Below are 27,994 nucleotides of genomic sequence, written 5' to 3'. Positions count from 1 at the left end.
GGATGACGAAGGGTTTCAAGACCAGGCAGATTCCTGCAGAAGAGATAATGGTAGCTTACGAAAAGATTGTACTTAAGTAGTGGAGGAAACACTTCTCCACATTGCTAGCGAGGGAGCAGACAAACCCGATACCCTAAACGCCGATGATGGAAAACACGTTGGGGCACCCGACTATGACGATGCCTCCAGTTTGGAATTTAAGTGTGCTCTGCTCAATCGACAAGGAAGGCAGTCCTGTAAACCGAGCAATGGTGCTCCCAATTGGCGTCAGTTATTGCGAAACAGAGATAGCTGGGCTGACTTGCTACGAAACACCCAAAATCGCTTAGGCGATTAAGCGCCAATTAATGATGATGATGATTGGTAGATTCCTACAGCTCTTATGTCGCCTCGGCTGTGAAACTTTTCTTGATAAAAATACACTGGCAAGACTTCTCGATTACTGCCAGCTTGAGCGCCCTTAACGGATTATACAGGTTATAGAATAGTTACGAGGCAAGGTATGCCGTCACAAAGAGACGATCAACTTCTACAGAGCCGAAGATTCGATGGGTCAAATAATCATTGCTCAAGCAGTATTTTTATTTTTCTTCTTCCACTTACTCTTTTTCATCATTATCTTTTATTATCTCCGTTTTTGATTCTCTTATTTGTTGTTCTTGTTCTCTTTTTCTGTAAATTACTTCATATTTTTTCTCTTTTGTTATTTTGCTTTTTCTGCTTATTGACCGTATTCAGAGGAAGTTATCTGCACTTCTTTTCCTTTTTATATTCTTATAATATTCCTCTTCTTCATCTCATCTTCTTTTTTTCCTCTCTTTTTCTTCTCCTTCATCTCTTATTATCTTCTTTTTCTCATCCCCTCTTTCTTCTTCCTGCTTTCTTCTATTTTCCTTTTTCTCTATGTCCTGCCTTTTTCTTCTTTTAATCTCTTTTTCTTGTCCATTTTCTTTTCCTCTCTTTTTCTTGTTTTCTCTTCCTCTCCTTTTTTCTTATATTTTTGCACTCGTCTCCTTTCTTCCTAATATATCTGTTTTCTTCATTTCCCCTATCTTCTTTCTTCTAGTTATTTTCTTATTTCTTATTTTCTCCTTTTTTCTTCTTCTTTTATCTTCTCTTTCTTCTTGTTTTTCCTCTTATTTTTGCTTTACACTTTTTTTTTCATAATTGGACTGATCTTTTTTAAAGTTAAACCAAACGCCCAGTCATTTTCTTCGATCTGCCTCACCGACCAATAGGATATATACAGAAATTGCCCCAGCGGGTTAGGAGGCTTAGGATATACCCGCGGTAGGTATGCCTGTCGTAAGAGGCGACTAAAATACCAAATTGGTTCAAGGGGCTGTGTAACGCAACCCTCTCAAGGGGTTGGCCTAGAAAGTTGCGGTCATACCAAATCGTTCTCGAGATGGTCGGGCTAGTACCTTGATGGTGCTTTTTAGCGGAACGTACCGGATCTGCATTCGGCAAAGGACCAGCAACATCGATAACACTCCCCAAGGCCTTCGGTGAGTGTCCGTATCGCTACAACAACGACAACCACGGAAGTTCATCTCCACCCAATCTTGCAAGCATAATGACCCTTTCATCTGCTAATACGTACGAGTGTCGATAGAATTTTGATATATACGATGGCCCAACTGATGTAGCCGCTGTATGTGTATTCGGTTTCCATATCTATGACTTTAACCATCTTGTGGAGGTCATTCAATTACTCGTTCTCGGAAAAGCAGAGGTCCATATATGTACTTCTCGGTGGCAATACCCAATAACAACCTCAATCGGCTTAGATCACTTAGGTTAGGTTAGGTTAACAGAACGTAAATATATATATTTTTTTTTGGTATGATTAGCATCGGTAAGTGCCGGGTGGCGGAACGTTTGTCAAACCACACATATTATTTTCAGTTTTAACTCTGGTTCCCAAAAATACCAAGTCCTTTGAAATTTCAGATTTCTTAGTATATCTAAGTTTAATCAAAATGATAATATCACATCGTAAGAATTTGTTACAATTTTGACAGCTAAAATGTGCTTTCACATCACTAGCATGGTTTGGGTATGCTATACGTAAGTATGAACTCACATGAAAGTCAGTCTAAATATTAAAATCCAACTAAAAATTAGCTTAACTTTTACTTTGCCGCATATACGTTACAGTTATTTATTTATAAGAGAAGCAAAAAGTATCTTGGGTTTTTTAATTTTTTGTTATTACTTCCTTTATATTAGGTCGTTTGAATGTTTGTCCGCTTTTCATACAAATCTTGCAATCGATTTTTAAGTAGCTTCTCATTGAGCTACAAACGTGAAACTTTACACATAGGTTAGAACACCGTGACAATGCAACAAAAGGAAAAAAATCCGCTAGGTGGTGCACGGATCGAAATAATTAGATAAGAATTTGAAAATTTTCAAACCAGCTTTTAAGTAACTTCTCGATGCGCGAGAGATGAAATTTCAATTAATTCAGAGGTCGATGACAGCCGATGACACGATACAAAAAGATTCGATAGGTGGCGCACGGGATGAGATATTTAGAAAAATCGTACGAAACGGAGGGAATTTTGGGATTGATTTTTATGTTAGTTCTCATTGAGCTACAACTGTAAAACTTCACAGATAGGATAAGACGCCGAGAAAATTTAAGAAAAGGAGAAAAAATTCCGTTAGGAGGCGCACGGATCGAAATATTTAGATAAGAATTTGGAAATTTGGTGTTTTGAAATCGATTTTAGTGTAACTTATCATTGAGCTACAAACATGAAACCTCAGAGACAGGTTAAGACACCGTGACAAAGGAACGAAAGGAGAAAAAATTCCGTTAGGTGGCGCACGTATCGAAAAAATTAGATAATAATTTGGACATTTGAAACCGGGTTCTAAGTAATTTCTCGATGAACTAGAGGCTTAAAAATTTAGAGCTTAATTCCGAGGTCGATGACACAATACAAAAGGTTTCGCTAGGGGGCGCACGGACTGAGATATTTAGAAAAAACGGAGCGGAGGGAATTTTGGGATTGATTTTTATGAAGTTCTCATTGAGATATAAGCGTAAAACTTAACAGATAGGTTAAGACACCGAGAGAAAATGTAAGAAAAGGAGAAAACAAGAATAAAATAAAAATATTTTAAGCACTTGCTTTATATAAATGGACAAAAATCAGTGAAAAATGTCTCCTTACATAAAGACATATTCTGGCTAAACTTTGATTTTTACATTTTCACGTAGAAACTGCAAAAATATTTATGAGAAGTAAAAATATAAAGGTGGAGCGCAATTGATTGACTAATAATATCTCCTTTCCTACCAACTTTCCAATCAAAGTAATGTGCGCTCCACTTTTATATTGTAACGAATTTCGGGAAATTCCGCTTATTCCAAATCTTCTGCTAACGTTCGAATCGCTAAACTGTTGAATAGATAACTCCAAAATTCAATAGTGCAAAAATGGTCTTTATTAGACTACTTTGAAAGTACTTCACAATAACATTTAACTTCACAACCAACAGCGTGCTTAAATCAAACTGATTACTGATTACTCAGCTTTCGCTGCTTTTATACTCTGTTGCCTCGTTCACCCATTTCTACTAAGGTCTAGTAGATTCGCGAACTTCACGCCTGGTTATCAACCATATATGTACATGTATATTTGTAGTTTATAGTCTTTCGCATAGCCATATGCGTGTGTATATGTACTACTTCGGCTGATGGTGAGTATCTCTCTGCTGCCTTGTGTGTACATGATGAATGATTTGTTTACGTATATACTGCTTATTATCGGCTTAGGGATGGTAGTATCGCTTAGTGATACAAATATTCGTCACAATATTTTCTATATGGCAATGTGACGATCCTAATTTCGTCCATACCCTTCAGTGATTAGTCAAAAAACGTTGGCAAAACTGCATCGCTTTCTGCGTCTGCAGATCAATGCTCGTTAAGAAATGGGGACTTAAGCCAAAACTTAGTGCTATGGCTGTATGTGGCAGTAGTGCGACCAGTGCTGACGTATGGATTTATAGTGCGGTGGGAAGCTCTTAGTAAGAACTACATTATCACCAGCCTGCTGAACCTGCCCCACGGCGATTGTAGACCCTATATTTCTTAAACCCACTTCCAATAGACATGCATAAATTAAGTACGTCGGCACAAACCGCACTGAGATTTGGGGAATCTGGGTGCTTGAATAATACTCAGAAAGGGCATAGCAGTAACTTAAATTTAGATTTAGCCAATCTGCTTGCTGTAAGGATACTCAGAAAGGACATAGCAGTATCCTTAGTCTACTTCCGCCGGAAACTTTGAATTACGAAATGGATTATTACCTCCGCAAACTGCAGTTTGAGAGCGGTGTTAACACCATCATTCCAAGTAGAAATGAATGGAGGAGGGATACGATTGCAGCTAATAACGGCATACTAATCTACACCGATGGATCCAAAATGTACTCAGGTGTGGGGGTTGAAATCTATTCCGATTCCCTAGAGATTTTTACGTCACTCAAACTGCCGTCGTGCTGTAGCGTGCTTAAAGCAGAAGTCTTCGGTATTCGGTAGACCTGCAAATCACGCGAAGTGCTTCATACACTAGCTCAAAGCTAATAGGGGCATGCAAGCAATTTACAGCTGCCTTAACCGCAGGAAATAACCATTATCTGAGTGCCTGAACATAGAGAAATCAAAGGAAATAAGATGGCTGACGAGCTGGCACGTAGGGGCCCAGCGGAAGAAGGTGAGGGAATAACCAACGTCGATGTAGGCATACACCTGGGGGTAGCCAAGGGGGAAATTCGGAATTTTTACGTGAACAAAGCTCGGCAAAAAAGGAAGAGCACCACGGGCTGTACAATTTCAAGAACTATATGACCAAACTGCAAAGAAAAGAAAGACAAGGAGACTACTGGGTAGATCCATGGCCTATACACACACATTTATAACGGTCTTCACTAGTCATTGGGCTCTAGGCACGCATGTGGAAGCTGTATTTTCCGCGTAATGACCACTGCTGAGGTTGAAAAGACGTAACTGCATAAGAGACTGTTGAGCATTTTCTGTATTAAGATACGGCTCTAGTTAGAACAGGTTTAAGGTCCTTCGGAAGGCCTTTTTTGGAAAATCTGGGAAGATTATCGGCAATAAGGATTCCAAATATTCTTGATTATATCAATAACTCGGGTACATATCCCATGTTGTACTGAGTAGGTTTGAACGAGTTATGTGGTATCAATCCTACTTGGGTGGCCTGGATCGCAGCCATTATACCTACCTAATAGTATTGAGAACATGGAGGTAATATAAGACGAGTTATAACCAATTTTGGAAAAATAGGTAGCGGTATACCCTAACCACCAGGGAACAGCCTTTTCATAGGATTCAAGGGGTTGTGAAGCGCAATATATAGCTTCTCCAACCCAATTGTCAACCTCACCTTCGAGCGGCGAATCCCATTTTACTAACAGACGAGGCTCTGGTGACCCCAAGCTGCTCATGGAACTTGAGGGTGGGGAGGGAGGGATGGCCTGAAGGTTTAATGTGGCCATATAGATCGTTCCCAAGATGGTCGGGCTAGTACCTTAATGGTGCTGTGTTACCGGAGCGTACCGGATCTGTATCCGGCAAAGGACGATCACATCGATAACACTCCCCAAAGCCTTCGGGGAGTAACCTTATCGCCTTATTGCTACAACAACAACAACAACAACAGCCTTTTCTATCGTTAAACTCTGAGTCTTTTTAATCTAAGCCAATAATATTTTTTCATGGATCTTAAAAATCGATGTCTATTCAATTTTGAATAATTGTGTGTGAATAGCACCCGCCTGCCACTGCGACAACGTCAAAAGATTTACGTGAGATATTCGGAGTGTTTTCGAATAATTTCGGAAACAATGCAGGACTGTTTGGATATCATTTCTGGGTTATTTCGGGACTTTTTTCGAGAAGAATTCAGGATAACTGCGGGATCATTTTTGAATAAATTGGAAACTATTTTCTGAACATTTCTGTACTGTTTTCTAGACCATTCGTGAGCCATTATGATCGTTTACAGAATATCTCCGTATAATTTTCGGGACCACTCCAGCTCTATTTCGGGTTAATTTCGGCAACTATCTCTAAATCATTTGAGAATTTTTTTTTTAGTATAACTTCGGGTTTCGGGTTGGCCACCATGTCAGAACTATCGTGCCTATTTTATCTTTGTTCGCACGCCTTGGGATGATGTTATTTTTAAATAGTTTTTCAAATTTCGTTAATGTTTCGACACAATTGCGGTATAATTTCAAGGCCATTTTGAGATAACATAGAAATTGTTTTCGGTATCATTATGAGACCAATCGCGGATATTTTTAAGAATCGAAAGTGTTTCGGGATCATTTCGGAATAGCTTTCTTTTACTCTTTTGGGTTCATTGCCAGCTCTTTTCAACACTAACTCCGGATCCGTTCGGAACTATCTTTGGAATATTTCCAGATAGCCATCGGATCATCTCGGCGTTGTTAATTCGGAGTCATGCGAAAGTTTGAAAATGATGCATTTGTGTTTGTTCTCTTTTTGTGTAGCTCGTCCGATTTGAGCTTAAAGTCATAGTATGTTTTAATGTGTTAGGTTAGGTTGAACTGGCCGGTCAATAAAGACCTCGCATATACTGAATGCGTCCATAGTGTTACCAGAGTTTGTTTTACGACCAAACGGAAAATCCCCAATTAGGTACCACGACTTATGTTATAGAATAACTCCGTCCTCTTCGCAAATACCACAAGTTTTCTAGGAACTAGGTTAATTGCTGCCTCGAGATTTGGCAACCCTGCCGCCCCTAATAACTGGAACCTTGACCTGGCGAGCGCAGGACACGAACACAGAACATGATCGACCATTTCTTCCTACAGCTCTCACTTCCTACACCTGCTGTTACTGACGAGACCTAACTTATAAGCATGTGACGCCAGAAGGCAGTGTCCAGTTAGTATGCCCATCATGAGCCTTAAATCAGCTCTCTTCAGAGATATGAGCCACTTTGTGGATCTTCTATCGTAGGCTTTGCACATGATCTTGGAAATTTTGCAGCCCCGCGCCTTTGCCTACGCCTTTCCTGCTTGAGGGATCATATGCAGCTCCTGTCTTCCTTTAATTTCGGGATAATAAACGGATTAGGACGTCTATGGTCGTTTCAGCGAGTGTTGTTGTATTAATGTGTGAAGATCACATGAAACTGTGGAGCCTAGACAGAACTCATAAAATTACAAAGCGCGATTTCCATAACTGTAAGAATATTTAGCACGCTACCAGCACACCACCTCACATAAATGCATCAACTACGATTCGAGCCACATAAATCCACATATTTATCTGTTTCTATTTGTGAGCCAGATAAATGATTTTGTTTGTCATATATAGTTTGGACGCATTTCACTCATATTATGGGCTCATAGCTGGGGCCTTACGTGAGGCGGAAGGAATTGTGATACGAAAACTGTTCAATCATACCCTGTTGTTGTTGTTGTATTAACGATAAAGACACTCCCTGAAGGCTTTGGGGAGTGTTATCGATGTTGATGGTCCTTTGGTGGATATAGATCCGGTACGTTCCGGTTGTTGTTGTTGTTGTTGTAGCGATAAGGTTGATCCGCGAAGGCTTTGGGGAGTGTTATCGATGTGATGGTCCTTTGCCGGATACAGATCCGGTACGCTCCGGTAACACAGCACCATTAAGATGCTGGCCCGACCATCTCGGGAACGATTTAAATGACTACATTAAACCTTCTAGGCCATCCCGCCCTCCCCATCCCCTAGTTCCATGAGGAACTTGGGGTCACCAGAGCCTCGGCTGTTAATGAAACAGAATTCGCCACGGATAGGTGAGGTTAACAACTGGGTTGGAGAACCTATGTATTGCGTTGGCAACCCCTTCAGAGGGTTGCGCTACACAACCCCTTTTTCATATACGAATACAAATTTTCCCCCTCGCAATACAGAATACCTAAGCTCAGAAAATACAAAATTTGTTTGCTAAGTACATTGATATATAACGAAGTTAAAAATTTTATACACAATTTTTGTGTATATACTTACTATTTGTTTCCATAGCTTCGCCCGCTGCTTCAGCACGAATAAAGTCCTCTGTGGCTACTATGCTCGCCGTTTTAGCGCCGCTAATGTGCATTAAAGGATTCGGTGATTTATTACGTGCAGCTTTGTTTTGAGCTGAATCTAAGCTACCGCCACTACCTGCCATTTTCAATTTATTATTATTCAATATAGCTGCTGCTTCGCCTGCGTTACTTGGCCAATTGCTACCTAATAAATCAGCCAAATTGACTTCCTGTTGCATAGTTTTATCCACCACAATAACATCATCATTTTTTGTAGACTCTCTTATATCTGCTTTATCTATAACAATAATTTCACGGTCATTCATGCTCAATACATTTAATGGACGCATTGTAGATGCAGTAATACCGGCATCTCTATGGCTACCATTTAATGATGTTGTATTGGGTCGATGTTTCAATATACCTGCTGGTACAGTAGCCGAAGTAGTGGCAGATGTTGTTGTAGCACCATGTTGGCGTTCTAAGTTACGTTCATAATTCTCAACTGAATGCGTAAAATCACCACCACACGATATCATTTTAGCGATATTATCTAACTCATCCGAATGTTTTAACTTAGCGCTATCGCGTTCCATCTCTTGATTTTCTCCTATTACCGTTGTATTACTTATAATTGGATTTGATTTATTAGTTGTTGGAGAGTTTGGAATGTCGTAAAATTTAGAACTTGGCGCCTTTTTCTTTGGTTTCCTTTGTCTACGGAATGAGTTCGTGTTGCTATGAACACTTCCGCTGCTGCCGTTCGCACACGTAGATGGTACAATAGCCTCACGAACTTGTCTAAGAGTTTCGTTGATAAATTCCGGTACCGAGAACTTTTTCTTTATTTCGCTTGGTAACTGTAGAAGATTATCAGCTGTTGTAAATATGGTAAGCGTTGGCTCACTTCGCATATATTCTATGGAAAAAGGTATATCATCGGATTGTGGTGAGCGGCCGCTATCTAAATGCTAAAAGAAATTTTTATGTTTTCATACAAAAGTGGTTGATTTAAATATTAATCTTCTAGAACATTATTCAATTTTATACATAACTTTTTCAAGTAAAAGATCATCTACCTCGGCTCCACTATCGAAGTATTTATATTTCGGCGCACGGTTGAAGAGTGCCATAACTAGCAATTTTCAAAAACGCCGTTTATCCTTTGAAAGGATTTTGAATTTACACTGTGATAGGCCAGACAAAGTCTGTTTTGAAGCTGGCACGAAAGGCCCCCGAATGCCTTGGAGAGTGTTATCGATGTTGATGGTCCTTTGCCGGATGCAGATCCGGTACGTTCCGGTACCAAGCCCGACCATCTCGGGAACGATTTGTTATGACCACATGCAACCTTCTGAGCGGCCGCCGTGGTGTGATGGTAGCGTGCTCCGCCTACCACACCGTATGCCCTGGGTTCACACCCCGGGCAAAGCAACATCAAAATTTTAGAAATAAGGTTTTTCAATTAGAAGAAAATTTTTCTAAGCGGGGTCGCCCCTCGGCAGTGTTTGGCAAGCGCTCCGGGAGTATTTCTGCCATGAAAAGCTTTCAGGGAAAACTCATCTGCCTTGCAGATGCCGTTCGGAGTCGGCATAAAACATGTAGGTCCCGTCCGGCCGATTTGTAGGGAAAATCAATAGGTGCACGACGCAAATTGGAAGAGAAGCTCGGCCTTAGATCTCTTCGGAGGTTATCGCGCCTTACATTTATTTATTTTACATGCAACCTTCTAGGCCATGTCGCCCTCCCATGCGCTAGATCCATCAGGAGTTTGGGGTCGCCAGAGCCTCGGCTGTTAAGGAAACAGGATTCGCCACGGATAGGTGAGGTTGCCAATTGGGCTGGAGAAGCTATATATTGCGCTGGCAACCCCTTGAAAGGGTTGCACTACACAACACTTTTAATATACTTCGTATTTTAGTCGCCTCTTACGACAGGCGCTTCCCAAGGCCGTCCGTTCTATGAACCGGAGCGACTCGGGATTTTTCCCGACCAATGACTGCCATTTCAGTGTAACCCCATTTAATTTGTTGCGTCCCTCCCACAAATTGTCATCCTCCCAGCAGCTCCTGGGACTGCTCCATATTCTCTTGCTCCGGGAAGGTATCGAACCCAATCCGGGTCCGTCTCCTGACCCCGGTCCTGAGAAATGGTTTTGCTGCATCTGCCGGAAAAGAATCTTTTTAGGACGGTCATACTCTTGTCAGTGTGTCTCGTGCAAGGGATGGTTGCATCGGACAGGTTGTTCTGGGCTAGACCCCAAAACCAGACGTCCACGTAACTTCTATAAATCCTACTACTCCCGTAGTCTGCGCCTTAGCGCCCCCGCTACATTCCAGCAGCCCCGCTGCTCAGCAAGCCACAACAAGTACCCGCTGTTGCTGGCGCCCCACGGCGCCACCAACTCACACGGCTGCTCACACTTATACCTACAATCTCCGCAGTAGAGTCGGGAGCAATGCAGAGCATCAGCCCCTGGTCAGGGAAACAGACTCTTAGTCCCTACCTCCCTTTGCACCGTTTGCCAGCACAGAATATATAGGTTTGCGACATCCGCCCAATGCAGCTCCTAGCATGGACGGTGCCACTTTCCTAGATGTTCTGGTCTTCGCGACGGCAACTCCCCGACGGGTTTCATTGCGCCAGGTTGCCAGGCCGCATACCCAAATACACGGGGTACCCTATGCCTACCGAAGGACGTCTAGCCCCAGGGCCTCAACAGCAATCGCGTTCTCGCCTTCCACAACCCAGGCGTAGTCACCCGTCACTTACTCCCAGATTGACGACGTCTCCCCCTATGCACTTCAGAATTCTGCAGTTAAACTGTAATGGATTAACTGGGAATATCACGGAGATAGTCGACTTCATGAAGCGGCACAACATCCGCATTGCTGCGATTCAAGAGACTAAACTCACAGCAAGATCTGCATTGCAGACCTGTTCTGGGTATAATGTCCACAGAAAAGATCGCGAGAGCGGAAATGGAGGCGGCCTCGCGTTTATCATACACCACACTGTGCAATATCATATATTTGATCCCGACATCGACCGCAGGGACAGTGTCTTAGAACGTCAAGGATTATCTGTCCGGTCGGGCGACGCAAATCTAGATATCATCAACATCTACATCCCTCCTGTCACCTGTTGCCCCAGTGGATACTGCCCTGATATCAGCGGCGTACTCACTGGAAACAATCGCATTATCTTACGCGATTTCAATGCCCATCACGATCTATGGCATTCAAACTTGCGGGTGGACAGTAGGGGTGAGATGTTAGCGGATCAAATAGAAGAAACGAGTTCTGCACTATAAACGGATACGCCCCAACACGTATGGTAGGAAGCTGTCACAGTTCGCCGGATATTTCAATCGTGAGCGCAGAACTCGTAAACTGCGCCAACTGGCATCCGATGGTAACATGGGCATCCGACCACCTGCCTATACTTATTTCGTTCGAGCGTGCCGCCGACTTCATCGTCGCAGAAAAACGCACTTTCATTAACTTTAAAAAAGGAAAGTGGGACGAATACAAATCCTTTACAGACAACCGCTTTGCTGCGCTCCCTATCCCAACTGATGCCCGCCAAGGGGAGCGTGCTTTCCGCAAGGTCATTGAATTCGCCTCGGCTCGTTTCATTACCGCCGGTAGAATTCCCGTAATTCGGCCCCACTTCCCGGCAGAGGCCGTAAGTTTAGCGAGAGAACGTGACCTTGTAAGACAGCTCGATCCCGGCGACCCCCAAATTTTAACAAAAAATTTAATACCTTTACTGTATATAAGTAAATTATGTCAACATTCAACTCCAGTAATGATGTGGTGCAACAAAATACAAAAATAAAAGAAAATTTTAAAATGGGCGTGGCTCCGCCACAGATTGCTTGTGGATGAACACAAGCGGGCGAAATGGGAGGAGCACCTAAGCGGTTGTAACCTCTCTGCCGGTGTAGGTAAACTTTGGTGCACTGTAAAGTCCTTATCGAATCCATCTAGGCACAATGACAAAGTTTCCATCGCCTTTAGCGACAAAGTGCTGTCGGATGCGAAAAAATGCGCGAGCGCTTTCTGCCGACAAAACATAATGCATTCTACGGTTGACAAAAATAGACGGAAGGCCAACAGATACGCACGTAAACATAAGTTCAGCGCGTCACCAATTACCATCACCGCCAAAGAGGTTGAGGATGCCATCAGTCATGCTAAACCATCCAAAGAAGTGGGCCCAGACGGCATAGCCATGCCGATGCTTAAAAGCCTAGTGAAAGGGGGTTTCAAATATTTAGCACATGTCTTCAACCTGTCTCTTTCCACCTTTGTCATACCCGAAAAATGCAAAATGGCCAAGGTGGTCCCGCTACTAAAGCCTGGGAAACCAGCTAACATAGGAGAGTCATATCGCCCGATATCTCTCCTTTCGCCAGTAGCCAAGACGATTGAAGCCATTTTGCTCCCCCACTTCAAAGCTAATTTGCAGCTAGCCTGTCATCAGCATGGCTTTAGAAAACTCCATAGCACCACCACCGCGCTAAATGCCATTAGCACCCAGATAAATTGTGGTTTAAATCAGAAGCCCCACCATAGAACAGTACTCGTACCGCTAGACCTATCAAAAGCTTTTGATACGGCCATCGGTGCAATTTAGAAACGAAACATCAAAACCAAGGAGAATTAAACAAGGGGTGCCACAGGGTGGTGTCCTATCCCCACTTTTGTTTAATTTCTACATATCTAAGCTACCTTCACCACCGGAAGGAGTCACAATCGTTTCCTACGCCGATGACTGCACAATAATGGCCACAGGCCCAGGCCCAAAGATCGATGAGCTATGCAATAAAATAAATGGCTACCTCCCTGATCTCTCCAGTTTTTTCGCCTCCCGAAACCTGGCATTATCACCGACTAAATCTTCCGCGACCTTATTTACAACATGGACGTCCCAAATGTCGACCATTTTGAACATCCACGTCGATGGCACTACGCTACCGACTGTCCTACGCCCCAAAATCTTGGGTGTGACGTTTGATCAGGATCTACATTTTGGTGAGCACGCAGCCGCAATTGTTCCGAGAATTCAAAGCCGTAACAAAATCCTCAAATCCCTCGCTGGCAGTACTTGGGGAAAAGATAAAGAAACGCTCATGACTACATACAAAGCAATTAGCCAGCCGATTACGTGCTACGCGTCACCCATATGGTCGCCAAGCCTAATGCTTCGCCCCACCTAACAGCCGCGACCAATCAGAAATTGTCATCAATATCCTCTAACGGGAGTCTAAGGAAACTTGCCGTTTCAACAGGTGTGGACCATAAGGAAAGGGGTGTTAGAGGCGTTGGTTCCACATTACAATTAAAGAGATGGTTGGTGTCATGTGGGGACACATTGCAAGCGGGGCATACATTTTGTATGTCGGGGTTGATTCTGGATAGGTAAGAGTTTAACCTGTTACAGTATCCAGAACGAAGTTGAGCAAGAGTGACACGCGTTTCCCTGGGGAGTATGCGTTCCTCTTCCGCGAGTTTTGGATACTTTTCTTTAAGTAATGGATTCACCGGGCAATTCCCGGCATAAAGGTCCGACGCCTGTTTATGGTGTTCACCAAGGACCTGCTTGTGTTTTTTCGCTTCATACGGCTGGGTTCTCAGGTGCCGTATTTCCTCAAAGTGCTTACGGAGATGACTCCTTAAGCCCCTAGGCGGTGCTGGTTCATCAATCAGATGTCTGTTGGGATGCTCAGGGGTCTGGTTATTCAACAGGAACTGTTTGGTCAGCATCTCATTTCTCTCCCTGATGGGGAGTATTCTCGCCTCATTATGCAGATGGTGTTCTGCGGACATACGAAGACAGCCCGTGGCAATTCTGAGAGCAGTATTTTGGCAGGCCTGTAGCTTCTTCCAGTGGGTAATTTTTAGGCTTGGCGACCATATGGGTGACGCGTAGCACGTAATCGGCTGGCTAATTGCTTTGTATGTAGTCATGAGCGTTTCTTTATCTTTTCCCCAGGTACTGCCAGCGAGGGATTTGAGGATTTTGTTACGGCTCTGAATTCTCGGAACAATTGCGGCTGCGTGCTCACCAAAATGTAGATCCTGATCAAACGTCACACCCCAGATTTTGGGGTGTAGGACAGTGGGTAGCGTAGTGCCATGTTGTTGTTGTTGTTGTAGCAATGCTCGCCCCACCTAATAGCCGCGACCGATCACAAATTGTCATCAATATCCTCTAACGGGAGTCCAAGGAAACTTGCCGTTTCAACAGGGTTGGACCATAAGGAAAGGGGTGTTAGAGGCGTTGGTTCCACATTACAATTAAAGAGATGGTTGGTGTCATGTGGGGACACATTGCAAGCAGGACATACATTTTGTATGTCGGGGTTGATTCTGGATAGGTAAGAGTTTAACCTGTTACAGTATCCAGAACGAAGTTGAGCAAGAGTGACACGCGTTTCCCTGGGGAGTATGCGTTCCTCTTCTGCGAGTTCTGGATATTTTTCTTCAAGTACTGGATTCACCGGGCAATTCCCGACATAAAGGTCCGACGCCTGTCTGCTTGTGTTTTTCCGCTTCATACGGCTGGGTTCTCAGGTGCCGTATTTCCTCAAAATGCTTACGGAGATGACTCCTTAGGCCCCTAGGCGGTGCTGGTTCGTCAATCAGATGTCTGTTGGGATGCCCAGGTTTCTGGGTATTCAACAGAAACTGTTTGGTCAGCATCTCATTTCTCTCCCTGGTGGGGAGTATTCTCGCCTCATTATGCAGATGGTGTTCTGGGGACATAAGAAGACAGCCCGTGGCGATTCTGAGAGCAGTATTTTGGCAGGCCTGTAGTTTCTTCCAGTGGGTGGTTTTTAGGCTTGGCGACCATATGGGTGACGCGTAGCACGTAATCGGCTGGCTAATTGCTTTGTATGTGGTCAAGAGCGTTTCTTTATCTTTTCCCCAGGTACTGCCAGCAAGGGATTTGAGGATTTTATTACGGCTCTGAATTCTTGGAACAATTGCGGTTGCGTGCGCACCAAAATGTAGATCCTGATCAAATGTCACACCTAAGATTTTGGGGTGTAGGACAGTCGGTAGCGTAGTGCCATCGACGTGGATGTTCAATATGGTCGACATTTGGGGCGTCCATGTTGTAAATAAGGTCGCGGAAGATTTAGTCGGTGACAATGCCAGGTTTCGCGAGGCGAAAAAACTGAAGAGTTCAGGGAGATAGCCGTTTATTTTATTGCATAGCTCATCGATCTTTGGGCCTGGGCCTGTGGCCATTATTGTGCAGTCATCGGCGTAGGAAACGATTGTGACTCCTTCCGGTGGTGAAGGTAGCTTAGATATGTAGAAATTAAACAAAAGCGGGGATAGGACACCACCGTGTGGCACCCCTTGTTTAATTATCCTTTGTTTTGATGTTTCGTTTCTGAATTGCACCGATGCCTGCCGACCACCCAGATAATTTGCGGTCCACCTTTTAAGACATGGGGGAAGGGTGGACCCTTCCAGGTCTTGCAGTAACGAGCCATGGTTGACCGTATCAAAAGCTTTTGATAGGTATAACGCTACGAGTACTGTTCTATGGTGGGGATATTGATTCAAACCGCAATTTATCTGGGTGCTAATGACATTTAGCGCGGAGGTAGTGCTATGGAGTTTTCTGAAGCCATGCTGATGAGGGGCTAGCTGCAAATGTGCTTGGAAATAAGGGAGCAAAATGGCTTCAAGTGTCTTTGCTACTGGCGATAGGGGAGATATCGGACGATATGACTCACCTACGTTAGCTGGTTTCCCAGGCTTTAGTAGCGGGACCACCTTGGCCATTTTCCATTTCTCGGGTATGACAAAGGTGGAAAGAGACAGGTTGAAGACATGCGCTAAATATTTGAAACCCTCTTTCCCTAGGTTTTTAAGCATCGGCATGGCTATGCCGTCTGGGCCCACTGCTTTGGATGGTTTAGCGCGACCAATGGCGTCCTCAACCTCTCTAGCGGTGATGGTAATTGGTGACGCTCTGAGTTTGTGTTTATGTGCGTGTCTATTGGCTCTCCGTCTATCTTTGTCGACCGTAGGATGCATTATATATTGTCGGCAGAAAGCGCTCGCGCATTTTTTCGCATCCGACAGCACCTTATCGCCAAAGGCGATGGAAACTTTGGCTTTGTGCTTAGTCGGATTCGATAGGGACTTTACGGTGGAACAAAGTTTACCTACACCGGTAGAGAGGTTACAACCTCTTAGGTGCTCTTCCCATTTCGCCCGCTTGTGTTCGTCCACAAGCAATCTGATGCGTTGGTTTATATCCCTTATTTGGGGGTCGCCTGGATCAAGCTGTCTTATAAGGTCGCGTTCCCTCGCTAAGCTCGCGGCCTCCGCCGGGAAGTGGGGCCGGATTTCGGGAATTCTCCCGGCGGGAATGAAATGTGCCGAGGCGGATTCAATGACCTTACGGAAGGCACGCTCCCCTTGGCGGGCATCAGTGAGGATAGGGAGGGCAGCAAAGCTGCTGTCTGTTGCAGATTTATATTCTTCCCACTTTCCTTTTTTGAAGTTTATGAAAGTGCGTTTTTCGATGACGATGAAGTCGGCGGTACGCTCGAACGAAATAAGTATGGGCAGGTGGTCGGATGCCAATGTTACCATCGGCTGCCAGTTTACGCAGTTTACGAGTTCTGCGCTAACGATTGAGATATCTGGCGAGCTATGACAGCTTCCTACCATACGTGTGGGGGCGTCTCCGTTTATTGTGCAGAACGTCGTTTCGTCTATTTGATCCGCCAACATCTCACCCCTACTGTCCGCCCGCAAGTTTGAATGCCATAGGTCGTGATGGGCATTGAAATCGCCTAAGATAATGCGATTGTTGCCAGTAAGTAAGGCCTCGATATTAGGGCGGTATCCACTGGGGCAACAGGTGACAGGAGGGATGTAGATGTTGATGATTTCTAGATTTGCATCGCCTGACCGGACAGATAGGCCTTGACGTTCTAAGACGTTGTCACTGCGGTCGATGCCAGGATCAAATATATGATATTGCACAGAGTGGTGTATAATAAACGCGAGGCCGCCTCCATTTCCGCTCTCGCGGTCTTTCCTGTGGACATTATAACCAGAGCAGGTCTGCAATGCAGATCTTGCTGTGAGTTTAGTCTCTTGAATCGCAGCAATGCGGATGTTGTGCCGCTTCATGAAATCGACTATCTCCGTAATCTTCCCAGTTAGTCCATTACAGTTGAACTGCAGAATTCTGAAGTGCATGAGGGGTGACGCCGCCGCTCTAGGGGTAAGTGAGGGGTGACTACGCCTAGGTTGTGGAAGGCCAGGACGCAATTGCTGTTGTGGCCTTGGGACTGGGCGCCCTTGGGCAAGCATTGGGGTACCCGGATGATTTGGGTTTGCGACCTGGCAACATGACGCGATGAAACCCGTCGGGGGGTTGCCGTCGCGGAGACCAGAACATCTAGGAAAGTGGCACCACCCAAGGCAGGAGCTGCATTGAGCGGATGTCGCAAACCTATATATTCTGTGCTGGCAGACGGTGCAAACGGAGGCAGGGACTAAGAGTCTGTTTCCCTGACCTGCACGATTGCTGCCAGAAAAGAGGGGGGGAGAAGAAGACGGAGGCAGGGGCTGATGCTCAGCATTGCAGCCAGCTCTACTACGAAGGTAGTTGTTGTTGTTGTTGTTGTAGCAATGCTCGCCCCACCTAATAGCCGCGACCGATCACAAATTGTCATCAATATCCTCTAACGGGAGTCCAAGGAAACTTGCCGTTTCAACAGGGGTGGACCATAAGGAAAGGGGTGTTAGAGGCGTTGGTTCCACATTACAATTAAAGAGATGGTTGGTGTCATGTGGGGACACATTGCAAGCAGGGCATACATTTTGTATGTCGGGGTTGATTCTGGATAGGTAAGAGTTTAACCTGTTACAGTATCCAGAACGAAGATGAGCAAGAGTGACACGCGTTTCCCTGGAGAGTATGCGTTCCTCTTCTGCGAGTTCTGGATATTTTTCTTCAAGTACTGGATTCACCGGGCAATTCCCGACATAAAGGTCCGACGCCTGTCTATGGAGTTCACCAAGGACCTGCTTGTGTTTTTCCGCTTCATACGGCTGGGTTCTCAGGTGCCGTATTTCCTCAAAATGCTTACGGAGATGACTCCTTAGGCCCCTAGGCGGTGCTGGTTCGTCAATCAGATGTCTGTTGGGATGCCCAGGTTTCTGGGTATTCAACAGAAACTGTTTGGTCAGCATCTCATTTCTCTCCCTGATGGGGAGTATTCTCGCCTCATTATGCAGATGGTGTTCTGGGGACATAAGAAGACAGCCCGTGGCGATTCTGAGAGCAGTATTTTGGCAGGCCTGTAGTTTCTTCCAGTGGGTGGTTTTTAGGCTTGGCGACCATATGGGTGACGCGTAGCACGTAATCGGCTGGCTAATTGCTTTGTATGTGGTCAAGAGCGTTTCTTTATCTTTTCCCCAGGTACTGCCAGCAAGGGATTTGAGGATTTTATTACGGCTCTGAATTCTTGGAACAATTGCGGTTGCGTGCGCACCAAAATGTAGATCCTGATCAAACGTCATACCCAAGATTTTGGGGTGTAGGACAGTCGGTAGCGTAGTGCCATCGACGTGGATGTTCAATATGGTCGACATTTGGGGCGTCCATGTTGTAAATAAGGTCGCGGAAGATTTAGTCGGTGACAATGACAGGTTTCGCGAGGCGAAAAAACTGGAGAGATCAGGGAGATAGCCGTTTATTTTATTGCATAGCTCATCGATCTTTGGGCCTGGGCCTGTGGCCATTATTGTGCAGTCATCGGCGTAGGAAACGATTGTGACTCCTTCCGGTGGTGAAGGTAGCTTAGATATGTAGAAATTAAACAAAAGCGGGGATAGGACACCACCCTGTGGCACCCCTTGTTTAATTCTCCTTTGTTTTGATGTTTCGTTTCTGAATTGCACCGATGCCTGCCGACCACCCAGATAATTTGCGGTCCACCTTTTAAGACATGGGGGAAGGGTAGACCCTTCCAGGTCTTCCAGTAACGAGCCATGGTTGACCGTATCAAAAGCTTTTGATAGGTCTAACGCTACGAGTACTGTTCTATGGTGGGGATATTGATTCAAACCGCAATTTATCTGGGTGCTAATGACATTTAGCGCGGAGGTAGTGCTATGGAGTTTTCTGAAGCCATGCTGATGAGGGGCTAGCTGCAAATGTGCTTGGAAATGAGGGAGCAAAATGGCTTCAAGCGTCTTTGCCACTGGCGATAGGAGAGATATCGGACGATATGACTCACCTACGTTAGCTGGTTTCCCAGGCTTTAGTAGCGGGACCACCTTGGCCATTTTCCATTTCTCGGGTATGACAAAGGTGGAAAGAGACAGGTTGAAGACATGCGCTAAATATTTGAAACCCTCTTTCCTTAGGTGTTTAAGCATCGGCATGGCTATGCCGTCTGGGCCCACTGCTTTGGATGGTTTAGCGCGACCAATGGCGTCCTCAACCTCTCTAGCGGTGATGGTAATTGGTGACGCGCTGAGTTTGTGTTTATGTGCACGTCTATTGGCTCTCCGTCTATCTTTGTCGACCATAGAATGCATTATATATTGTCGGCAGAAAGCGCTCGCGCATTTTTTCGCATCCCACCTTATCGCCAAAGGCGATGGAAACTTTGTCTTTGTGCTTAGTCGGATTCGATAGGGACTTTACGGTGGACCAAAGTTTACCTACACCGGTAGAGAGGTTACAACCTCTTAGGTGCTCTTCCCATTTCGCCCGCTTGTGTTCGTCCACAAGCAATCTGATGCGTTGGTTTATATCCCTTATTTGGGGGTCGCCTGGATCAAGCTGTCTTATAAGGTCGCGTTCCCTCGCTAAGCTCGCGGCCTCCGCCGGGAAGTGGGGCCGGATTTCGGGAATTCTCCCGGCGGGAATGAAATGTGCCGAGGCGGATTCAATGACCTTACGGAAGGCACGCTCCCCTTGGTGGGCATCAGTCGGGATAGGGAGGGCAGCAAAGCTGCTGTCTGTTGCAGATTTATATTCTTCCCACTTTCCTTTTTTGAAGTTTATGAAAGTGCGTTTTTCGGTGACGATGAAGTCGGCGGTACGCTCGAACGAAATAAGTATGGGCAGGTGGTCGGATGCCAATGTTACCATCGGCTGCCAGTTGTTATGAGTGGTATCAGCTGTTTGAGTTGTTGGCGCCGTGGGGCGCGAGCAGCAGCGGGTACTTGTTGTGGCTTGCTGAGCAGCGAAGCTGCTGGAAGGTAGTGGGGATACGCTTAGGCGTAGACTACGGGACGCCCTTGGGCGTGAGCAGCAAGGAGCCACAAAAGATTTATAAAAGTTACGTGGACGTCGGGTTTTGGGATCAAGCCCAGAACAACCTGTCCGATGCAACCATCCCTTGCACGAGACACACTGAACAGAGTATGACCATCCTAAAAAGATTCTTTTCTGGCAAATGCAGCAAAACCATTTCTCATGACCGGGGTCAGGAGACGGACCCGGATTGGGTTCGATACCTTCCCGGAGTAAGAGAATATGTAGCAGTCCTGCTGCAAGGAGCTGCTGGGAGGATGACAATTTGTGGGAGGGACGAAACAAATTAAATGGGGTCACACTGAAATGACAGTCCTTGGTCGGGAAAAATCCCGAGTCGCTCCGGTACATAGAACCGACTGCCTTGGGAAGCGAGCGTAGTGCCATCGACGTGGATGTTCAAAATGGTCGACATTTGGGACGTCCATGTTGTATATAAGGTCGCGGAAGATTTAGTCGGTGATAATGCCAGGTTTCGCGAGGCAAAAAAACTGGTAGAGGTTATTTGTACCGGACCGACTCGGGTTTTTTCCCCCGACTAAAGACTGTAATTTCAGTGCATCCACAATTAATTTGATGAGTTCCACCTTGGGTGGTATGAAGTAATGAGCACAGTTGTACTTCTGCTTATTGTGCCGATCTATCCAGAATGATCTTCGCTGCACAGGCAAGCATACTTCTAGGGTAATCTGATCTGGCCTAGTATTAATGAGGGCGGAATTAAGTACGTTGTCCGAAAAGTTCAGTACCCACCCCCTGCTGCTTCAAATAAAAATGTGATACTGATTCAAATAAATTCATTCGCTCAATTTTAGAGAAATGTACAGACCTTGGTTTTTAAGCATATAAACGCATAATGGATTATTCAACTAACTTTAATATAAATCAAATATCCCATATATAAAAAGACGGAAAAGTGATTGTACTGTGTCCATAGGGCTATTGTACCCTCACAGCATCTCGTCCAAGCCAGCTTTTCCAATGAATATAAATGCAAGGCGCCATGTACCTCCGAAGTGTTTGGGCCGAGCTTCGCTTCCAATTTGCGTCGTGCTTCTTTTTAATTTTTCCTACAAATTGGCGGGACAGGACCTACATGTTTTACACCGACTCCGAACAGCATCTGCAAGGAACATGAGTTTTCACTGGGAAGCTTTTCATTGCAGTAATACACTTACACTTTTCTAATTGAAAGAACTTTTTTCTAAATCTTTGATGTGTCTTTTACCGGGGCTTGAAAGTTTAGTAATTACTCTTTGGCTTGGGGCTTTATATTTGTCAAAGCGAGTCCAAGAACTCAAACATCCTAATTCTAGAAATTCCAGTTGGCGACTATTTGAAATACAATGTTTTAATACAACTTAAATGTACTCAATTATTTTAAACTAATTTGAGATATAGTTAGCATGGTGTAGTAATAAAATGAATAACATATACCTTAAGTTACTAATAAGAAGAGAAACGAAAGCATAGGCCAAATACACCACCCATCGCAAGGGGAGAACCCATACGCTTTCTTATTAGGCTGGTATGTTTGTTTATACGTATAATAATGTATTCAATCAACGCAGCACACAATCTAAACAAAAAAAAAAACAAAACATATCTCATACCAGCAACTCCAGACCGAAGAAATAGCCAACCGGATGAATTTCAGCAACAGGCCCAATATAACGTATAATGCAATCATAGTATGTTAATTCCTTACCAAACGGTGCACCAGAAACACGAACTAAATCATTTACTTTCAAATAAATAATCCATTTACAATGTTCTGCTTTCTTAACCAATTTCAAACGACATTCTGGCTCTTTAATACTTATTACATATGGCCATAATGATTCATTTACATTCAATAAATTTGTTTGTGGACATTCATAGAGATTTTCATAAATTGCCTCATGACGCACCAGATCAAGTATTTGTACGGTGGTCATTTTTTTATTACCCACTACTTCTGCAGATGCTTGAGGTTGAAATATTTTTATAAGCGTCCCAGCGACTGCAGTATATTTTTGCGCTTCCGAGAGTCGTTCACTTGGTACTTCCGGGGTTTCATGTATAGGCATTTCAGTAGTGCGACTGAGGATCGCGTATTTGTTAAACGTTTGTGACTTTAAATCCATTTTTAAGCACTTCCTGTACTATATTTTTTTCTTAAGATTTGTTTTTGGTTTGTGTGTATGGTTTTTTGGTATAAATTCAATAAGTTAACTGGAGTACAACTAAAATTGAGACAAATTTTAGAAATCAAAAAGAAATTAAAAGAAGACGAAATGATTGAAAATATGGTAATAGTAGGTTGGGCGATTAGAAAGTGCAGCATATAGTTAGCATTAAAATGTAAGCTCTATGTACATATTTGTGGCTATGAATGAATGCGGGAAATCACAACTTTTATTTTATCATATACGCTCTACCGACGTACTTTTTTATTTCCTTTCAGACTTTTACTCACTTCAATATTTTCCGCGAAAGTTCAAGTTTTTCTCTAAGAAAAACATTGACTCTTCTAATAACAACACTTGCGACTATTTTAATTGTTTTATTTACCTTATCTAAAGCAATAAAAACACAAAATTCACGTCATGGATGATTAAAGCCAAAAACATTGTTTACTATATAGTTTGGCAACTTAAACAGAGGTTATGTTGCGAATAGTGTGGAAGGCAGTGGACTAGGCAGTCGAATGTCATAAAATGAAGGAACGGTGTTCGGAGTTTTTTCAAAATTAAAAAAAAAAATTGATAAAAGCTTTAATAAAAATAAAACTACTGTTTTAATAACAACAAAAACGCCTTATATATTCTATGTACATAAACTCGTAAAGATTATCTCACTTTAAAATTTGAGTTAAATAATCTAAAGTTTTGTTTTGAAACTGAGTCGAGAACTGTTCGTGTGAATGTGCGAATTTTCACCGATCAGCTGTTAGTTGCGCTACTTGGTAAAATTTACAATGGCCAAAAACGCAGCTGATTCAAATAAAATTACCATGGTTGCCAAGAACCGGCGTAGAGTTTGTCTTGCTAACAGCTTTATAGAGCACAGTAAGGTAGCGTCTACATACATCAATACCTATTTCTCAAACGAGCTACTAAATGTGGACAAGGGAAGTGGACTGTTACCGTATTGCTTGTTTTCGTCAACATGATTTGTGCTACTATTTTCGCAAAAGTCTAGTTGAGGGGTCGACTGCTAATAAGCTACCAAAAATATCGAAATTTCAACTCGTTCAAAAGATATTAACGAAAAACAGGAAAATGACCCGCGGGTCCCTCCGAAACCGGAGGTGGGATCCATAGCAATTTTGCGCAGAAGACCTTTCTGCGTTGGCGGCCTTTGGCCGCGCATTTAAAAAATTACCCTGGGTTGGCCCAACACCGGCTTGGAGACCAAAACTATATCCGCGCAAAACCCTTATGTTCACATTTTTTTTTTTTTTTGTGAGTACAACAAAATTACAACAACCACATGAAAATCGCTAGCTTTCACTGCAAATATATACGGACAGAAATTAAATTTTTTCAAAAATGTCCCTCATAGAAAACATTGGGCATCAATTTTTTGATTTCCAGCGAGTTACTCGCCGCAAAATAACGAGAGACGGCTTTTATTACATCTATCCTCTTTGAATTTGCTAGACAAAAAATGTTGTTTACTGGAACTCGTTACTTAATGAAGAGCGAGTGACGAGGAAAGGCGCGGGTACCGAGTCGCTTGTGCTCGGAAGAGCGTTTTGCTTTGTCTTCATTGCTTCCACAAACTCCTGTATTTCTATATTTATTTTGAAAATTGTATTTTTCTTGCATTTTAATCGTAATTAAAAAGATTTTATTTGAAATAATGAATATTTATTGAATTAAATATATTTCAAATTAAGTTACAGAGTTCTGTCTTACTGTTCTTTCAATGAGCCTTTTATCGAAAAACTTGCAAATAATTTAAGAATCGTGTTTTGCGCGGATATAGTTTTGGTCTCCAAACAGGTGTTGGACCCAAAACAGGTTAATTTTTTATAAGCGCGGCCGAAGGCCGCCAATGTAGAAATGTGTTCTGCCCAAAAAATCCAATGGATTCCACCCCCAGCTTCAGAGTGGGCCGCGGGTAATTTTTCGGTTTTTCGTTAACATCTTTTGTACGAGTTAGAATTTTTATTTTCCGCCTACGGATTATTAAACTGATGTCAAGACGTGTCGTTTGACACCTCTCTCGAGATTTTTTGTAGCGCATTAGCAGTAGACCCCTCAACTGGACTTTTACCAAAACTTCAACTTAATTGAGAATCTATTTTATTCTAACTTTGACTATGCGCCATTGTTTCTCTTTGATCCCCCTTCAAAAAACGCGAGTACTCTATAAATAATGTAAGGAATACTCCTTTGGGAGTATAGGACTGCTCCAAATCTAATCTGTATTCATACAAAAAATGTGCTCCATTCAACATTGCAATGTCCTAGGAGAGGAGTAGGTGATCCCACTCTCGCTTTGTTTGTGAGTATTCCATAGAGTACATACGTTAGAGTACTTTATAAAGTACTTTCACTGTAGTACTCCATGGAGCACCCACAGAGGCTCATATGCCAAAGTACTAAAGAGGAATTGTGTCGGAAAGAATTATCGAAGTGAATTTAATTTAAAATGAAAGTAAATGAAGAGGGGCAATACAACGTTTATATTTTATACTACGAATATTCTTATGTTATTTAGCATTTGCGTGAATAAGGAAACTGATATAATACGCATACGCATACGAGAATAAAGTAACTAATATAATGTGTATACATAAAAGCAGTGCGCTGTTGCATTTTATCAGAGTTGCCAAAGTAAAATTTTATTATTAGTTATTTGAATGCAATATTTTACTTTTGGCAACTCTGTTCGATCGTCATCCTGTCGTGATCACTGTTGTTAAAAAACGAGCAATGATCGGCTGATGGTGGTCCGCAAACGCATTGCAAAGGAGTGTTGTTAGAGTACTCCAACATGAAGAAAATGGAACACGTAATCCAACAATTTTTGCAGGGTACTCTTTACTTAGCCAAGGAGATGCTCCGAGCAAGGAGGATTAATATAATAAGAGCCACCTGTCTGCTACGAGTGGCGAGTAACTCGCTGGAAATTAAAATAATTGATGCCAAATGTTTTCCATGAGGGACATTTTCAATTGTCTCGCATTTATCCTTATGTGATTTTTGGAAAGAGAATTAATTAATTAATCAAATACAGTCGGAAAAATGGTAATTCTTTACACGACAGCATGACCATGCTAATATCGAGAGAGGTGTCAAAAGACGCGTATTAATCTCGAGAACAAAAATCTGAAGGCGGAAAAGAAAAATATTATCTCTGTCCGGAGATATTTTCAGTTGAAGTTGGCGATTTTCATGTCGTTGTTGTAATGTTGTTTATCCACAAAAAAAATTGTGAACATAAGTGTTTTGTGCGGATATAGTTTTGGTCTCCAAACCGGTGTTGGACCTACCCATGGTAATTTGTTATAAGTGCGGCCAAAGGCCGCCTACGCAGAAAGGCGTTCTGCGCAAAAATACTATGGATACCACCCCCGTTTCGGAGGGACCCGCGGGTCATTTTTCGGTTTTTCGTTAATATCTTTTGAACGAGTTAAAATTTTTATTTTTCGCCTTCGGATTATTAAGACTGATGTCAAGACCCGTCGTTTCATACCTCTCTCGATATTTTTGGACGCGTATTAGCAGTGTCATGCTGTCGTAAAGATCGGCTGATGGTGGTCCGCAATCGCATTGCAAAGGAGTGTTGTTAGAGTACTCCAACATGAAGAAAATGGAACACGTAATCCAACAATTTTTGCAGGGTACTCTTTACTTAGCCAAGAAGATGCTCCGAGCAAGGAGGATTAATATAATAAGAGCCACCTGTCTGCTACGAGTGGCGAGTAACTCGCTGGAAATTAAAATAATTGATGCCAAATGTTTTCCATGAGGGACATTTTCAATTGTCTCGCATTTATCCTTATGTGATTTTTGGAAAGAGAATTAATTAATTAATCAAATACAGTCGGAAAAATGGTAATTCTTTACACGACACCATGACCATGCTAATATCGAGAGAGGTGTCAAAAGACGCGTATTAATCTCGAGAACAAAAATCTGAAGGCGGAAAAGAAAAATATTATCTCTGTCCGGAGATATTTTCAGTTGAAGTTGGCGATTTTCATGTCGTTGTTGTAATGTTGTTTATCCACAAAAAAAATTGTGAACATAAGTGTTTTGTGCGGATATAGTTTTGGTCTCCAAACCGGTGTTGGACCCACCCATGGTAATTTGTTATAAGTGCGGCCAAAGGCCGCCTACGCAGAAAGGCGTTCTGCGCAAAAATACTATGGATACCACCCCCGTTTCGGAGGGACCCGCGGGTCATTTTTCGGTTTTTCGTTAATATCTTTTGAACGAGTTAAAATTTTTATTTTACCCCTTCGGATTATTAAGACTGATGTCAAGACCCGTCGTTTCATACCTCTCTCGATATTTTTGGACGCGTATTAGCAGTGTCATGCTGTCGTAAAGAATTATCGGAAAAATAAACACAAATACCCCACGAAAAGCTATACATTTATGCACATCTCGCCCAAAAAAAAAACCTGCGATTACCCTAACCAAAAACATTATGCAAAGTAACAAGTGACGTCTCTTAATACATTTATCCTCTTTGCTCCGAGCTTCATAATTTATGAGTTTTATTGGCAAATTAAACGGGGGTGAAATTAAAATCTTTGTGCAGTCAAAGAAAATATATATATCTATTCTCCTTCCTCCGATGCGTATAACAGTACGTCCATGATACAATTACCAAAGAGGATAAATAAATAAGAGCCACCAGTCTGCTACGAGTGGCGAGTAACTCGCTGGAAATCAAAAAATGATTTCTAATGTTTTCTGTGAGGGACATTTTTAATTGTCTCGCATTTATCCATGCCTTGTAGGCACCTTATGCAAATGTTATTTTTGGAAAGATAATTAATTAATTAATTAAATAAAGTTGGAAATTTTAACACAAATACCCACGAAATGTGTAGAAGACATTTATGCACATTTCGCCCAAAAAAATCCCTGCGATTACCCTAACGAATAACATTACGCAAAGTAACGAGTGACGTCTCTTATTATATTTATCCTCTTTGCAAACCATGTTATTGTACCATGAGTAAGTCGTTGAAAGCATTGTGAATGATAACTAAGGGTTATATCTTCCCTGCAAAAATTGTTGGATTTATCCTTTGCAATGCGTTTGCGGACCACCATCAGCCGATCATTGCTCGTTTTTTAACAACAGTGATCACGACACGATGACGATCGAACAGAGTTGCCAAAAGTAAAATATTGCATGCAAATAACCAATAATAAAATTATACTTTGGCAACTCTGATAAAATGCAACATCGCACTGGTTTTATGTATACATATTATATTAGTTTCTTTATTCACGTATACGCATTGTAAACTTTACCAAGTAGCGCAACTAACAGCTGATCGTTCAAAATTTGCACACACACACAAACATCACTAATGGTCATATTACGGAAATCTTAGGGAAATTGAAGTT

The 27,994-nt window shown here is 42.9% G+C and overlaps 1 protein-coding gene across 6 annotated transcripts in view; it reads right to left on the bottom strand.

Moving 5' to 3' along the window:
- Window positions 1–23,021, bottom strand: part of CYLD (ubiquitin carboxyl-terminal hydrolase CYLD) — a 50,034-nt gene extending 27,013 nt beyond the window's left edge. Inside the window, exons 1-4 of one of the 6 annotated variants that reach the window (XM_067765459.1) lie at window positions 22,870–23,007; window positions 22,025–22,636; window positions 8,518–9,064; window positions 8,074–8,391 (exon numbers count right to left, since the gene is read on the bottom strand). In XM_067765459.1, coding sequence (XP_067621560.1) covers window positions 8,074–8,391; window positions 8,518–9,064; window positions 22,025–22,537 — 1,378 coding nt within the window. In that variant the 5' untranslated portion in view covers window positions 22,538–22,636; window positions 22,870–23,007. Of the gene's footprint in view, window positions 1–8,073; window positions 9,065–22,024; window positions 22,637–22,839 lie in introns of all 6 variants that reach the window. The other 5 variants (XM_067765458.1, XM_067765456.1, XM_067765457.1 and 2 more) reach the window with 5 other exon arrangements.
- Between the last annotated feature and the right edge of the window lie 4,973 nt (window positions 23,022–27,994).

This window comes from Eurosta solidaginis, chromosome 2 (assembly GCF_040869045.1).
Source record: "Eurosta solidaginis isolate ZX-2024a chromosome 2, ASM4086904v1, whole genome shotgun sequence".
In the NCBI taxonomy this organism is placed as follows: Eukaryota; Metazoa; Arthropoda; class Insecta; order Diptera; family Tephritidae; genus Eurosta; species Eurosta solidaginis.
This window is presented reverse-complemented; position numbering and strand designations above follow the sequence as displayed.